General features: G+C 38.1%; 1 protein-coding gene across 4 annotated transcripts in view; it reads left to right on the plus strand.

Moving 5' to 3' along the window:
• Window positions 1-16,315, plus strand: part of TDRD7 (tudor domain containing 7) — a 46,712-nt gene extending 30,397 nt beyond the window's left edge. The window contains exons 7-18 of one of the 4 annotated variants that reach the window (XR_011339411.1): window positions 1,388-1,968; window positions 5,721-5,907; window positions 7,497-7,608; window positions 8,433-8,635; window positions 8,773-8,907; window positions 10,505-10,588; window positions 10,743-10,877; window positions 11,222-11,332; window positions 12,758-13,248; window positions 13,570-13,730; window positions 14,711-14,787; window positions 15,830-15,966. Coding sequence is in view for 3 of the 4 variants with exons in the window: in XM_069880552.1 (XP_069736653.1) it covers window positions 1,388-1,968; window positions 5,721-5,907; window positions 7,497-7,608; window positions 8,433-8,635; window positions 8,773-8,907; window positions 10,505-10,588; window positions 10,743-10,877; window positions 11,222-11,332; window positions 12,758-13,248; window positions 13,570-13,730; window positions 15,830-16,050 (2,421 nt within the window). In the remaining variant the exon portion in view is untranslated. Of the gene's footprint in view, window positions 1-1,387; window positions 1,969-5,720; window positions 5,908-7,496; window positions 7,609-8,432; window positions 8,636-8,772; window positions 8,908-10,504; window positions 10,589-10,742; window positions 10,878-11,221; window positions 11,333-12,757; window positions 13,249-13,569; window positions 13,731-14,710; window positions 15,450-15,829 lie in introns of those variants that run through there. The other 3 variants (XM_069880553.1, XM_069880552.1, XM_069880554.1) reach the window with 3 other exon arrangements.
• Window positions 16,316-17,064: the final 749 nt, after the last annotated feature.

Here is a 17,064-nt window from a genome sequence, read left to right on the forward strand (position 1 = left end):
GTGTTCATGAAAGCTGACTGAGTCCTGTTCCCAAGAACTGTTTGATAGCCTGCTTTTGCACCAGTGTAGACAGTGTAATGCACAGCAAGTGTATGGAGACATGCTTGTGTAGTAGCCCTTAGGTGGTTTTGCTGGCTCTCTGAACTCAGGTCATCATGTGGCAGTTTGAGCTGAGCACAGAGAGGTGCAAATAGGAGAAAATGCATGGTTCTTGACATAGTAATGGCCTTTTTTTTTTTCAATGTACTGTAACTAAATGTTCTTGTCTCGTTAATGTCTTGATAATGAGTGAAATGTATTATTCTTGCTATGTAAAATAATACTTAAAGTCATCTTTGTTACGCTTTTGTTGTGCGTTGCTAAGACAGAACAGCAAAGAATGACTTTGTCAAGGTTTATAAAGTTCTGATGGGTATGCACATCAGTATCACAAAGGTAAATGCTACCCCTGAGTAGCAGCAAGTAATTCAACTGTCAATGATTCGTTTGTGCATCTAGCTCTGAAAAGGACTTTGGTGTGATGTGGACCCAGGAAAGTGATGGAAGCTGTTTCTGTTAGGAAGGAACATCAAAGCGGAGCTATGCAAACCTTAACTTTCTTATTGCAGGAGCTGTTCTTGCTTTGGGGCCATTGTGAAAATGACGAGAGTTTTAGTTACTCAGTTCTATATAAATATTCCTCCTATGTGGTTAGATTGATCTAGGTTGAAACTGCATAGCTTTAGGAAGTGGAATTTTATTATGGTATGTTTCTACAGTCCTCAAAGCCATGTGAGATGCCTATTATTGAAATTAGCAAAGGGTGGAGACATGCGGGCTGGCAAAGAAACTGGGTCCAGAGAGAGACTGTAGGTGTGGTTTAACATGACCTAATAAAATTTATTATTAAATATATTATGATACAGAAATTTCTTCCTTAATTTCAGAATTTTTTAAAGAAAATTGATTCCCTGAGCAAGACAGCAGACAACCTTTGCAACACTCCGTGATGGTGTCCTCTTGTTTTTGAAGCAAATCCCCTTTCCCTCACTAAACTGTGACAGAAACTTTTGTTTATTATATCTTTATCTGTGTGGAAGATCAGGGCAGTTAATGTGCAAAAGACCTACAATTGTGGAGTTTGTCATCATCTGCTGGTCCTTCTAGGAGAAAAGAGAGACTATACTTTGGAAGCAAGTCCAAAATGTATTGCATAGATTAGATACTTGTTTGTAGTGATGTAGTCATGTGTATTTGGTGTCCTTCAAAATGGGGATTTTGAATTTGCAAGAAATGTTGCTGTAGTAACTGCCTCAAGCTTAGTTCCCTTTGCATGTCCACTTCAAAGTCTGTATAAAATACACATTGAGATGCAACTCATTATTGACTCTACATTTTGTTTTCCAAGGTGGAGAAAGTACCAAGAGGTGATCAGATGGATTGGCTTCTTTATCCCGTTAAGAAAACACCACCAACAGCAAAAAGTGATACAGAGCAACAAAAAGCATCTCAGAATGTTACTTCTTTAAAAGCAGACCCTTTGTTAAAACCAAGTGTGGAGACGCCGCCTGCATCACTTAGTAGTGACTTCAAGCAGAAAGTTGTTAACGTATTGCTGAAGTATCCCAGTGGCCTTTGGGCTACTGCGCTTCCCAAAGTGTACCAAAACACTTACCAAGTAAAATTTCCAGAAGATCTTCTAAATAATCTGGAGTTGCTCTCAGATATATGTGCAGTGGACTATGTATCCAGAGTCCCCAGAAAGGCCATCCTCTATGCTAAACCCCAAGGATGTATTGATGAAAATCTGAATGTCACTGAGAAACTCCAGAGGCATGATAGTGTGAAGGCCACAGCTGAACAGCAGCATGAAGAATCCAAGGACCACTATCCAGAGAACCTAACTGTTCCTCCTCTAATCATTCCATCGGAAGGATCTGTGTCTGTCATAGTGTTGGAGCTGAAAAACACTAATGAGGTCCATATTAGGCAAGTTTGTACTTCAGAATCTATCTCTTTTTGGTTTATTTATAAATCCACATATTCATAATGTGCAGGTCTGCTGTAAGAGAACAGGTGAAAAGAAAGTTGCAGGACTTTGTTATCTACTTATTTTGATAATGAAGCTTGAGTATCCTTTTGTTTGTGTGCTTAAATGGAAATTTTCATAAACTTTTTCTGGACTGAGCTGATCAGTTCTATCATGAGCTTGTCTGAGAATCGAAGCAGATTTTACTTGCAGCTGAAGGACTTGAAAATAGCCCTACTACAGCACATAGTAGTATTCAGATGTTGCTGCGGTACTTATTATATTTTTTCTTTCTATAACTACTAACTATGTTTGACTTGAGCATGTTCAGTTTACGCTGCAGTCTTCCCTTGGTAACAGATAAGCTTCCATCCAACAATAAACTACTATCACTTCTTGATTTAGTTGCTAATTAGCCCAGCTGTAGAGGATAGTGTAAGTGGATTGTAGTGGCAGCCTTATGTATGTGTTATTGAACTGTCTAGGAAATACCATGATAAGCTTTCTATACTTCATTGTTGGGCTAAAACACACAAATCCTAGCAGTTCTTTAACTTAAACAAACCAAAACACCTTCTGTGGAGGATATTTAATTTTGAAAATTATTTCAAATCAAACCTAATCTTAAGAAATGTTATATATCATTTCAAAGGATGAATTGAGCAAGTGTGTGGTAATGTGCTGTAGTGGTAGCTCTCCTTTTCCCCACTAGGTTATGCAGTTTCATCTTTCATTAGATAGTTTCAGTCATTCTCAGAGGCCCTGATTAGGGTCAAAATAAGTATGTGTGCAATTTAATGACAGGTCCTTTCACAGTAGCGCTAATACCCTGTTTCTTAGTCCTGGTTTGCAGTATTCGACTTAATAGTCTTATGGCTGTTTGGAATCTTTTTTCTCTCTAGTGATCAGTAACATGTTGGAATACTTGACGTTGAGTTTTCTTTTTGTCTCAGTTCACCATTTTATTTTCCTAAAGTCACGGAATCTTAATGGCTGATAGTCTGTAGTGAAAATCCCTGTACTTGAGGGTTATGACAGAAATTCTCATTTGAAAATGTTGCCATCTTTGTTTAGCTGCTAGCACCATTCCTATGTCGTACTTTTGCTCAAATAAGTTTTTTTGTACATTGCTTATACGTTTATTTTGTATACTAGTCTTAACACGAAGTATAACTTAAGGCAAGATTCCTCATCCATCATTAACATTATACTATCTCCAGCTAGACATGAAAGATGATGAATAGTGCCAGGAAAGATGGACAATTTGAGGCACATAATCACCTGTACGTAGAAGTACTAAAAGGTTATTTAGATATGATGCATATTACATTGTTTATATTGGGAAGAGCAGGAACAAATTGCATGTGTCTTACCTCCAGCTTGCTATACAGCTGATGCTTAAATCTGCAAAACTTTTTCCTTCTCACTGTGCACCTTTTGATTTTGGCAGCACTGATAACTTGCTTTATATGTGAAGTAACGAATCTTAGCTTTCTAATCTGTTATTTTAAAGCTGTTTCTGCTAATTATTTGGGAGAATACATCAAGTCCCATGGATTAAACTATGAGCTGAGGGTAATTTTGTTAAAATTTCTCTAAAGCAGCAGTTCTCAAATTTTGGACCATGATTCTTAGATTGCGTTAAAGTCTCTGAATTTGTCAGCTCTGTATAGGTACATGGTGGTGGGTAGTGGTTTCTTGGCCCTAGATAGAGAAATGATTCCTTAGTGTTATCTGTGTACATCACAGGCAAGACCATTTATCTTCAAGATGAAACTAGCCCTGCAGGGCATATATTTTTGCAGTGGCAAGAAAACATTTATGTAGATGTTTCATTCCATGAATTCCTATAGAAGAAAACAATGCATGGACTCACCTTTCCCATGTGTGTACTAGCAGTCACTTTCTCCTGATCTACACAAGAACTCTGTAGGCTGCTGGTTCATATAGATTTTTGAAGGAGCAACAACATCAAGATTACTCTTTCTGTATTGAGGATGGAGCACTACCTCTTTACTTTCTTGGTATATGGCTAAGTGTTGCTTGTTTGAAATCTGTCAGCTGCAGTACTAATTTAGACAAAGCTGGAAGGTTTGGTGCTATTTCAATTTTGAGACATGGTACAATTCTGTACAAATTCTGATGTAGTCGTAATGAAAGTGGGGTGATAAAAAACACCCTTAGATATTTGCTGTACATCTACAGCGGTGTGATTGAAGGCAGAGACAATACACCAGGTGCTACATTTGAATTCTCACAAGAAATAATTATCACCTTTTATTCTCAGCTACCCTGAGCACCTTTCTGTGCTACAGCTTGGATACTTCTCCTTCTTCTTTTATCTGTTTGAGTAGACAAAATGTTATAGTTGGTTTCACAATGAAGCCGCATGCTTTACTTGACGTGTGAATTAGTTCCAACTGAGACTAAGAATGGTGGTCAATGCACACTTGCAGTATCTGGTCACCTGTACATAGACTGGTCTCTAACACACTTCTGTGAGGTTGCTTTCCAAAATTCTTTTATAAAGAATCTGTAAAATAACTTTTTCTGTTGACTTTGAGCAAGCCAAAACATCTTCAGTAAATAGTAAGTAAGGCAAGATGTTCTGAGAGATTTTCCTATATTTTGTTAAGGTACTCCTACTGTCTGTCGACTACCTTTATGAAATAAATATTAAGAAATAAAGTTTTAAGTAGCACATACTTACTTGCCTATTGCCCTACTCCATGGCCATTATGAAGTAGATGAGTGCTTACCTAGAAAAAAGAAGGGGCTATCATTCTGAAAAGCAGTATGTAAGTGGATGGTGAGGTAGCAGGCTATCTTTAGAAAAATGAGATCTCACTGGAGTGTGATCAGATTAAACTTAATCTTTATAATGATGTTAGCATAAGATATCATAGTACAGTATGTGCACTAATCCTGGGCATACAGCAGACCTTCAGAATCAACCTACATTTTGACAGAATCATATCTAAACTGTGTGGTAGAAATGAGCAGTATTAAATGCTCAATGAACAAGTCAAACTAATAGCTACTAATAAAATTCAGGAGTAGATTTTCCTTTTTCTGCTCTAACCTGAATTGTTTCAGAAGTATTCAGAACTTCCTATTTGGAATTTTCAGTAGGTTTAAATACTTTATTTAAAAAGATCTATGTGGCACAGCTTGCTTCAGTACGAATCATCAGCTGAGCAGTCTGATATCAGTATTGTTCTGAAGGCCAAGAGCAAAAGGCACATGGTTTGAGAGCTGATTTGTAAAGCTGTTTTAGATATCTTGTATTTTGATCAGCCTTAGTGAAAATCTGATTAAGCTGATGTTTGTTAATGACAGAGTAACTTCAGAGGTGATGTATTGGTTCTCTTTTGTACTTAGTCCCAGTTACTACTCTGCTTGTGTGGTCAAGTTCTTCCACATGGTTGTAATAATCAAATAACAGTGCTTGATAAAAATCTGGTTGAGCTTGTTAGATTATACACTGTTAGACCACATTCAGCTGTCAACAGGAGCACTACATTTTATATCAGTTACTTTTCAATGGCTCTGTTAATAGGAAAATAATTCAGATACTGATGTGCTTAGAAAATGTATACATTCATAATTTAGCCATATTGCTATATGCATATAAACATTCTTAGGCTTTTATTCAGCTTTCTGAAGTTGCATCCTAACTTTTGTGGTGCTTTTTTTTTGTAAAATACTGTAGGTATGTGGGCAAAGATTATTCTTCCGCCCAGGAACAAATGGAAGATGACATGAAAGCATACTATAGTCAGAATAGTTCAGTGTCACTAGCTCAGCCTCTGAGCGTTGGGCAACTTGTTGCAGTACACGCTGAAGAAGATGCCTGGTTGCGTGCTCAGATAATTTCTCTAGAAGACAACAGAATAAAGGCAAGCAATTACTTCTTTTGGCACTCGGAGAAAGACTTGAAACAATGTTGGCTTTTAGATACAGTCAATTCCTAAATATGTTGCACTAGCAATCTCTCCTTTCTTGCCCTGAAGTGCTATTTTCAGTTATATGACAACTTAAGGCTTCTTTGAAGTTGCGCGATTGCCACAATTAATTGGGTTTTCAGTTTCAGTTTTGGGGTTTTGTTTTGGGTTTTATATGGGACTGGTCCCTGTAGCACTTTTGTATTGAAAATGTACCTTAGGAGGAATGGATGTCAGAGCACTACTTGGAGTGGGACAGAGGAAGGGAGAGGAAAGAACTAAATTCCCTTGCTGATAGATCTTGTTTGAAATCTTGCACTGAAGAGTCTGTTACATTCACTAAATAGTAAAGACAATGAGAAGGATGTACCATTGTTTCCTTCCAGGCAGATCTGGTATTCTTGGAGTTATACGTAGAATGCCTTTTAGTTAAACCCCTTTGAGATTATTTAACTCCTCTTTTGAATTTTTCCTGGGCCGAGCAGACTCTTCTTGCAGTCTGCAATGAAACTAGAACATAAAATAGAACTGTAAAAAAAGTTTCAAAGTTTGGAGTTGTTTCTTTCCTAGTCAGACATTAATGATACTTTTTAATCTTGTGTTTCTTTCCCCAGTTAGGTGACTTTTTACCCAGGTCTGCTTAATGTACTTCTAAAGTTGATCCATCTCCTAAATATTTAAATAGTATTAGAACTGAGTTTTTTCTGAAAGTTAGTGTGAAACCCTTCAGCTGGAACTTGGAGGGTGAGTGCCAAACTCAGCTTTTTGAAAGACTCTTGAAGTTAGACAAGTGGCAAGGACATTGGTGGCAAACCTGCCTCTAATTTCTCTCTGCCTAAAGCTATCAGCCAAAAGAAAGCTACTGCTTTATTGCAGCATTTGCTGATTATCCTCTGGTACAGTTTTCAGACTCCCTTTTCAATGTATGGTACGCAGACATTTTGCATTATAGAATTTAGAATAAAGTTGTGGAAAGCCCTGTCAAAGCCTTCTTTCTCTTACTTTAGCTCCAATAATTTGTTGCCAATCAGCAGTTTCCCTGCTGGTTTCCGGCACTGGCTGTGGCTTTTGCATCACATTTACAGTAGCATAAATCAAAATTATTCTCTTAATGCTTTTGAGAACAGAAGGCAAACATGGAATGGCACTGAAGCGATGTTTGACTTTTCAGTGCTTTGAACTTCACGAATAAAACCTGCCGCTATATTACCGTTATTCTTGTATTTTGAGGTAATATGTGCTAAGACCTTCCAGCACTGTTCCTGTTAGGAGTTGAGATGCTGTGGAACAGTTGGAGACAGTGATTTTGCAGAGATTTTGAGAAGGTGGCTTTCCCTGAAAACTCTGAACATTCAAGCAGTGAAATAAATATGATATTAATGGTGTTATGTAGTACTAAAGTAGTGAACAGTGATTTATCTGTGGAGAGAATTTGGTAACTGCACAGAGAATTTGGTAACTGAATACATTTTTTCCTGGACTCAGGAACATGCGTTTAGAATTACATTTGTGATCTTACACTTTTTTCCCTTTTCCACTAACAGGTTTGCTATGTTGATCATGGATTCAGTGAGCTTGTTGAAAGAAACAGTGTGTACAAACTACAGAAACAGTTCCATTCACTTGCATTTCAAGCTGCAAAATGTAAACTGGCAGGTAAGAGAAAGCCAGTGTTGCCTACACAGCTTGTTGTTGTATGGTGTATGGGTTGACTCGTCTCAGTCTGGGAGTTTTGATCCTTGTTTGTAATGTTTCTGTGTATGTTAGATTTTGTCCAAGACAGCTAGTCTAAGCAGACACAGGCAGGCCTGGAAAGAAGAAAAAGAAGGAAGGAAGGATGTAAAGGAGATTTTTATAAAGAAACTTTGGTATTAGAAGACCTTGATATCCAGTGTCTCTGTAATGGAGCTTAGTTGTTTCTGTACTTTGCTTGGATGTCTTTGTCCCTTTAATGTACGTTAGCCTAAAGAAATAGAAGGAAACGTTTGCTGTTGTATAAAGCAATGTATTAGTACAACTCCCTTTTCCACAAATGAGGCACATCTATTGTGATCAGGTCAGGTGGTATTCCTAAATATGATCCCATTTAGTTATTTCACAAGTGATCATTCACCTTTCTATATCAGTATTTGCAAACTTTGTAGACTCTGCTGGAAATTATTTACCTTCCTAAAACTGTAAAGCATTTCTATTGTTTTAAATATATTTTAAATATATAAAATCATTATGAATGACCTTTTTTTTTCAGTAACTGGATGCAATCCTTTTTTCTCTATGCATTTGCCTTGACTCTTTTTTTTCTCCTGAAGATGGCTTTCAGTGTTAAAAAGGTAGAAATGAAGCAGAATGCAAGTAGTAGTGCAGTAGAACTTACCTCCTACATCCTGATTTTTTGAAAGATTCCTCTTGCAAATGCAGACCTCATTGTTATTTTTCCCTTCAAATACAGTGATACATAAAATGTATGGTGTGTCTTCCAGGACTGGAAGCCTTCTGTGATGAGCCTGTCCTAATAAATGCTGTGGAATCACTGACATCCTCCAAGATACTTGCTGTGGAAATGCTGGAAAAGAGCGAAATTCCTCTTCTTGTTCTCTATGATACTTCTGGAGAAGATGATATCAACATCAATGCTACCTGTCTGAAGGCATTGTATGACAAGTCCCTTGAGCTGCACCTACAGGTGCCACAATCCTGTTTCCTTAATTCAATAAAAATGAATAGACAGCTGAGACAAAAAAAAAACAGCGCTAAGAAATTTGCTAAGTTTGTGTGTTTTGGGTTTTTTTCTTACTTCCTGTCAAAATCTTACCATTGCAGGTAGATGCACTGTATAGAAATGTCAGAGTAACCAGTGTTTTCTCTGATGGAAGCCTGTATTGCCAAGTGCCATCTAAAGGCTTATCTAGGCTTTATGAAATCTTGCAGAAACTAGAAGACTACTTCCATTACAAGGTAGGTTCGGTGGTGAGAGAAGTGGTGAAGTCATGTAGCCTTTCTTCAGAGCGCATAAATCCTTTTCTTCGCACATAAGTTCAAGTTTCTGAGGTAGCCACAGACTTCAGAAAAGCTATAAATTCTCTTACTAGATTTTTGGGGTGCATCCATCAGCATGAAAAAATGTCTTTTTGTGCTCACAAAAGCTGTCTCTAAGGCTTCAGTGGCTACTTATAACTTACTTTGAATAGTTAGACCAGTAACAATATGGCTCACAACAGGAAGCTTCCAATGCAAACTGCATCAGATCCCTACAAAGTTTGTCAGGTGCTGCCATATCTTTTTTCTGGAAGCATTACTTACATGATGAAGTTGTGGTGTGTAAACAGCCTGGCCCACAGCACACCATAGTGTGATAACTGGAAGTGTAGTAATAAAAGCTGATAATAAAAGCAGTGTAACCAATGTCTCTTCTTTTTAGCTTAGCTTCCTTGGACATTCCATGGCCTGGATCAGATCTGCTGCATCTCTTGTCCTTCTACCCTTCTACCCTTAGATTTTTGAATGTTAGAGCTATTTTCAACTAGAACTGATGTATAGGAAGCATTTTCAAAAGTCTTAGGTTTAAAGTAGACATGTAGCAGAGAAGTCTGACATCCCACCAACCATTTTACAGACACATGCAACAACCCTTACTAGACTCCAGAGAATTTATACAGAAGAGAAGAAATCTTAAGAGAATCTTAATTTGTTCAGAATTCAGCTGAGCCTTAGAGAATCAAACATGAAATGCAGATCCTTGACTGGTCATACTTTATATTTGACATGCTTCAGTTATCAAGTCCAGTTTCAAGCAAGCTAAACACTGAAGGAATGTGTATGGAACTCTGAATGGTTTACCAGCACAAAGGCAGGCAGGCAGGTATTTCAGAAGCTCAGATTTTCTGGTTTTTAGGTCCTTGTTGCTATCAAAGAGAGAACTTGACATTTGAATCTTTTAATGTCAATGTGTATATTGAGGTAGAAAGCAATCTTGACTTTGCATAACTTGAGGTGTTCTATTTTGCCTGAGAATTTAAACAAATTAAGGGGTTGATGGGTCTTCAAGTGGAGTTTCTTCATGCTTTTTATAGTGTATCCATTGTCTCATGTTACTTAGGATCATCACAGTGAATGTCACCCCCATGAGACTTTCCTTTGGGTTAGCAGTATATGTATTTTTTAATATATCTCAATAAATTGCATTTTAGAATATAAGGTAGGAGCTTCCTCAGTTGTCTATCACAGCTCTAAACTGCTTTTTATTTTGAGAACATTGAAGTAATTGTTGGTGATTTTATATTCTGTTTCCAAATGTGACTTTTTTCCCCTGGCACTTTGTATTCTCTCAGTTTCCCTGCAAGATACACAGCTTGGAATTAAAACTTTACAAAGCTTTAGTTTGAGGAAGTTTAAAACAATATGTTAAGAAATGCTTCTGAGACTGGAAGGAGATTTCATATTTGAAACAAGAGGATTTGCTTCTCAGAACTGTTCGTTCCATTTGTGGCTTTTGAAATGTTTAGTTAGACAGTAATAGTTCCATGCTTTTTAATTTCTGGTTTTATATTTGCAGCAAACGTCTGAGTTTAATGTATCGCAACCTTTCTGTGGCAAAATATGCTTGTTTCCTTCCAAAGGCAAATGGGCACGTGTGGAGGTAAGAAGCATTCAAAGAACAGCTACAGTTTTCCCACATAGAAACTTCTTTTTGTTCAGCTAAATCTGAATCCTTAGTTTCTGTGAAACTTGTTATAATGTATGTGTCACTGTGTTTTCAACCTCAAAGTTACGCTCATCTTTTCTTCTTTCAGATAAGGATAATTCACACTAGGCGGGCACTTGATGTGCAGTTCATGGATACTGGAACAATTGCAGCTGTAAAAGTATCAGAGCTAAGAGAAATCCCACCACAATTCTTGAGAGAAGTAATTGCAATACCTCCTCAGGTATAACAACATGTTAAACCTAAGCTATGCTAGATCTTTTGGCAGTGTTTGTAGTGCTCCTGCTTCAAGGTTTATGTAATGGAAGTTTGTTCTGTTCAATAGTATTCAGCATTGGAGTGTATTTCATTGTGCAACTTTGCTGGAATGAAATCATAATATAGTCCAATGCATTGAAAGGATATTGTATCTGTATAATAGTATTGGCCTTGCATGTTCCTCTGTTCATTTCTGTTTGTCATATATGATTGGATCTGTCACTATAAATGAAGCTTCTGTGATTTGGAACTTGTGGACTATTTCCTGTATTACTAAATTATACTTTGTATACTTAATTCTGTTCTTAGGCTATGAAATGCTGCCTAGCAGATCTGCCTCCTAACACTGGTATGTGGACCCCAGATGCTGTATTGTGGCTAAGAGATGCTGTAATGGCTTGTCCTGAATTTTTCATGAAGGTAAATAGTCAAAATGCCTGTGATTTGAAATCCATAGGTGTGTGGAAAGAGCACTGAAAGAACAGCTCTAGAAGCTTAACCACTCATCGAACAGATTTTTGTTACAGAAGTTTAGAAGTTTGCAGCCAGCTCTTGGACATAAATTCCAAACAAAGTCCTTGTCCTAGGACATTTGGCATAAAATTTACTAGCTTAAGCCTGTTAGAAGCCTCTCTTTCCCCTTCAAGAATTTAGCAGCCAATTGTCTTTTGCATTTTTCTGTCCCATTCCAAATACGCAGCTAGAGTCATTTTACTAATAAGATAAGAGAGAAACGCAGGTGTTAATGTTTCACCACACAAAGCTACAACTGTTAATTTATTTTTATGCCTATTGTAAGCATAGCTTTTTTCTCCTTCTGGCCTTGGAAAGCAGCTTTTTTTTTGTTTGCTCTTTCTAATCCAGTGTGATTTAGTATGTGCTATTATGTATTTAAAATTTCTGTTATCTTTGAGATAAAATTATTTCCACTTGCAATGTCTTCTGATTTAATTAGCTGAAAATACCCTTCTAAAGGACATCTTTTACTAGCTACAGACTAAACAAAGCTGATTTCTTCTTAAAAATCTGATTCCAGATACTGTCACAGCACTTTGAAAGTGTTTTGTAGCCTTCCTTTTTGCTTGCTTGCTTTTACACTGGAGACCATGTAGTTAAAACACAGCTCCTTCAGTCTGGGACTTATGAGTGTCAGCTTATGAGTGTATCAGCTTTTCTAAACATTCTCTTCTAGGATAGTTTGAATTTGGTAAGAATTTTTGCTTGATTAAATAATAGAAAACAGATGTATGCTTATTTGTGGAAAGTTTTTATTCCTGGCTAGAAAAATCAGCAGGAGAATCTATAAAGTAATGTTACATATTTTGTGAAATTAAAATTTCAGTGCTTCACTATCAGTACTGTTAGCATGCCTGATGCTAAATAGAAAAATATTTTCTGTCAGTGCTTGAAAATTATGCATGATACAAATTTGGAAGCTTTTTTCAACTTTTTTTTTTTTTCCCATCCTTAATTTTGATGAATAAAGTGTTGGTATATTAATAGTGTTACTTAGTTGTTTAGATCTGTATGAACACTGGCTGCTGTTCTTCTGAGAACTAGAATCATTTCATCAGTACCAAGATTGAACCTATTGAGCCGAACAAAATTCACTTTGAGTTTTATATTTGTTTTATGTTAGTAGAGTAACTTCAAATACTCTTTTTAGCTGCTGTGAGTTGCTTACTATCCGAGAACTTCATTAACATTTGAGAGGACATTGAAAATATTTCTAGGCATATTGAATACAATGAACTGTTGTCGCTTTTCTGTTAAAGGTTTTAGTCTTCTGTACAAAATCAGGTGTGCGCTTAATAGTTACTAATAAACTGTGTTTTATTTTCCAAGATGGTTAAACTGGATGCTTCAAAGGGAATTGCACACGTTTACTTGTATGCTCCAGAGAATTTCCCAGACATGGATCATAGTATCAATCGACAGATCAAAAATGCAGACTTGTGGAAGCATCAGAAAGATGTTTTCTTGAGTGTTACACCCAGTGGGACCAGCTCGCCAAAAGTTACAAGTGCTGCTGTTTCAGGTCTACAGTTAACAAGCGGAAGGCTTGAGAAGAATCTCTCTGATTCAGCAAGAGAACACAGCAGTGCAATGTCTACCACTGATATGCCTCCGCCTCTGCCATTGTTAAAGGCTGGTGAGCTCATGGATGTCTATGTCTCGGTGGCCTGCCATCCAGGTCACTTTATTGTCCAGCCTTGGAAAGAGCTACATAATCTAGAAGCACTAATGGAAGAAATGATCTTGTACTACAGCAGGGCAGAAGAGAAACCTGTGAACATTCTAAAAAACAAGCTGTACGCAGCTAAAATTGAAAATCAGTAAGTAGATGCTTAAATTAAAATCTCGAAGGCAAGCTTAGCTTTGCTAAGCTAAGCAAGCCTAACTCTGCTTTGCCCACATTGTTAGCAAGCTGGCAGATGTCCAGTGATACCTGAGAGATTAAAGGAGTAAATGAGGTTGCAGTCTCTTCATGCTTCCAGATTGTAGTTGGAAGAGTTGACTTCTATTCAGATAGTAGCAGATCTGGGAAGCTTGAAGCATGTTGTTTAAGACGCTTTGATCATGTATTATTTTTCTGATGCCTTCACAATGTGTGAATATGAATTCAAATTCTCTGTTCTTATTCTCCCCCTTTTTAGGTGGTACAGGGTCGTAATAAAAGGAATTCTCAGAAATGGGGTTTTGTCAGTATATGAGCTGGACTATGGTAAGCATGAGTTTGTCAGCATAGAGAAAGTACAGACGCTTGTGGATACATTTAGAAAACTACCTTTCCAAGCTATAACAGCTCAGCTGGCAGGTAGGTGGTAAGCATTTACAATTTTTTTCTTTAAAATCTTACCTCAGTGGAGATACCAAATGAATGGAAAAGTAAAGTGGACAAAGCCACGTGTATAAAATGGAAGATTGCTTAAACTTTCCCAGCAGCTGCTTTTCATTGTCAAAAATATTTATCATTTTATTTGTGTGATGTCTAATATGCAAAGGACACAGGGAAATCAAAACTAAACGGGATTTTTTTATCCTTAACCAAAACCCATTACAAAATGTGAAAGTTATGATATATCTGTTGATAAGAACTTATATTCTGATTGTCTAATTTACATAAAGTCAGGAGCTAGATACTAAGTTTCTGGAGAAGTTTTTTGCCCCCCATTTTTCTGTCTTGCCCCCATTATAATTCACTGTTTTCCAGTGTATATTTGGAATCCAGAGTTGCCAGAAATATATGGGTGTTCTGAAACAAACAAACTCTATAAGGGGAGTGGGAGCTTTCAACAGACTTAAGTAACATTAATTTCCTAGAGAATATGGGGCATAGAGAGTGTGCATGCTTCTAATAGAATTAAAAAAAAACCAAACAAACAACAAAACTTGATCTCTTCTTGCTGTCTTTTCTTCCCTTTTCCCAATTTTTCTTTCATTTCTGCATTGCTTTCAGATGTATGCGTCTCTTGTTATTCAGTTGCTGCTTTCTGCCGCTGTTTGGTCAGCACTAGTCTAGACTTCAGTTACAGAATATGCTTGTCTGAAGAGACAGGCCACGGAGTCGGTGCTGTGATCCTAGGTTGCCTTCTGTGAATCCACTTTGCTGCAGAGTCTCCATGTGACCCTTGGGGGTCAACTTTAAACTAGTAGTGATGGGTGTGTTACCAACAGGCTGGGGTCCTAGGAGCACAGTGCTGAAATGAAGCTGATTTCTAGCTGTGTCTGGCTACTGAGGTAGTACAGGATCCAGCTGAGCAAGCCTGCAAGTCATCCAATTTTCCTGCTTCACAGAGTCTCAAATAGCTAGTTAAGTTGGACTCTGAGCTGCTACGTGTTGTCAAAGCAGGTCAACTGAGCCCGGAAGACTGGTAACTATTGTCTTGCTATTCTTCCACTTTTTTCTCTCTTTATTTCATGTCTGCTACCTCTCAGTCTCTGGTCTACTACCTCGTAAAATCCCATTTGCTTCCTCACCAGCTTTTCCTAGCATTAATTACCCTTTCTTAATTGTTGATGGACTGTTGACTTCTCATTCCTTCTGTAACCTGCAAGGAGCTGTGTCCCTGTGTTGTCCTGTCCTATAAGCAGCAAGCTGCTGCTAGTAGTGCAAGCAAAGCGTGGTCACTTTGCTGGTTTGCTTCTTTTATCCCTAAGCTGTTTACATATTCATGCACAATACTTGAGCCCCTTGTGTATAGGTGCTGTATACCTGCAGTGGTCTGGTTGAGACCAAATTTCAGGTCTGCAGGAGCCACTGCTTTCTTGGTGGGTTACAGCCATATTCAAAAACCTGTTTGGCTTCTCACATCACATCCCTGAGCAGACTTGACTTTGTGGGATGCTGGTCTCAAAACAAGAGCAGCAGTTGTGAGACATTTAGATTGTGTTTGCCTTAATTTCTGCTCTCTGCAGATCTAGTTTGGGAGTTGAAGGTTTGGCAGATGTTTTGGTAGCCGATGCTGCTTTGAGATGAAGAAAACTTAATCTAAAGCAAGGTCTACAGGACAAATAACTTCAGCAACTTCAGGCAGAAGACGAAGAAATAGTTTGTTTTGAAAGTGTCTTTAGTTTCCTTTTTGTCATGCTTCCTAATATGGCTTGATCATGCATGGCAGCTGATACGCTTTGAATTACTCAATGAGTCAGTGCATTTGCCTTTCACTTCTGCAAACTTGTCCATATCTTTAGACTTCAAGAGAAAATAAATGTCCTGGTCTCTGCAGTAATTAAGCTTGTTTGCGTGGGAGATGAGTGAGCTTGTGTTTCTTTTTTAGAGTTAAGATGCATTCAGTAGCACTTGAATATCTGTTTTCTCAAGTGTTTAAAGTCGTCCCACTTCTTTATAAACTTAATCACTCAGATCGATCTAGTCTATAAATGACCTTCTGTTTTGCTTTACTTTTGTCCTAGGAGTGAAAAACCAGCAATGGTCAGAAGAGGCATCAATAGTGTTTCGGAATCTTGTAGAGAAGAAACCTTTGGTGGCACAGATAGAGGCAGTTAATGAAAGCCCTAACTCTTGGGATCGAAAAATAGTAACTTTTCTAGTGGACACATCTCTTCCAGATACTGATATATGGATTCATGATTTTGTGTCTGAAAGTCTTGTGGAATTTTCAAAGGATGATTAACCACCACTTCTGAAATGTAGCAGCTCAGTTTCTTTAGCAATAAAATCAGTAACAGGCTTTGAAGAGAAATATAACTACTACATGGCCTTGAAGACATAAAGGGGATAAAACTGAAAAATCTGTTCTGTGAAAATGGTTTGTTTAACAAGTTTGGTTTCTGTTGACTTCAGCTGACCTGAAATAGGCACTTTGTTTAGCATTGTAATGCTAGAATGTTGAAATTATTGGGTGAAATTATTAAAGAAGTTATTTATCAATAAAACAATGTTGACCTTTGTTCTTCTAATCTTTCCCTAATTTTGGGGGGCTTTCTATCTCAAAGGTATTACTCAGAGACGTTGCTTGGGTATTCCTCCCTTTATGTTTAACAAGCATTTTTATTACTTGGGAAACATGGAAGCAGTCCTCAATATTTCTAAATCTAGTGTCAGAGACATGAATTACCAGTGAGTTCCCTCTCCGTTCCTCAACTTCTTAAAAGCTGAACAGTCACAGAATCACAGAATCACAGAATAACCAGGTTGGAAGAGACCCACCGGATCATCGAGTCCAACCGTTCCCATCAAACACTAAACCATATCCCTCAGCACCTCATCCACCCGTGCCTTAAACACCTCCAGGGAAGGTGACTCAACCACCTCCCTGGGCAGCCTGTTCCAGTGCCCAATGACCCTTTCTGTGAAGAATTTTTTCCTAACGTCTAGCCTAAACCTCCCCTGGAGGAGCTTGAGGCCATTCCCTCTTGTCCTGTCCCCTGTCACCTGGAAGAAGAGGCCAGCACCCTCCTCTCTACAACCTCCTTTCAGGTAGTTGTAGAGAGCAATGAGGTCACCCCTCAGCCTCCTCCAGGCTAAACAACCCCAGCTCTCTCAGCCGCTCCTCATAAGGCCTGTTCTCCAGCCCCCTCACCAGCTTTGTTGCTCTTCTCTGGACTCGTTCCAGAGCCTCAACATCCTTCTTGTGGTGAGGGGCCCAGAACTGAACACAGGATTCGAGGAGCGGTCTCACCAGTGC

Source organism: Phaenicophaeus curvirostris, chromosome Z, assembly GCF_032191515.1.
Source record: "Phaenicophaeus curvirostris isolate KB17595 chromosome Z, BPBGC_Pcur_1.0, whole genome shotgun sequence".
Lineage (NCBI taxonomy): Eukaryota > Metazoa > Chordata > Aves > Cuculiformes > Cuculidae > Phaenicophaeus > Phaenicophaeus curvirostris.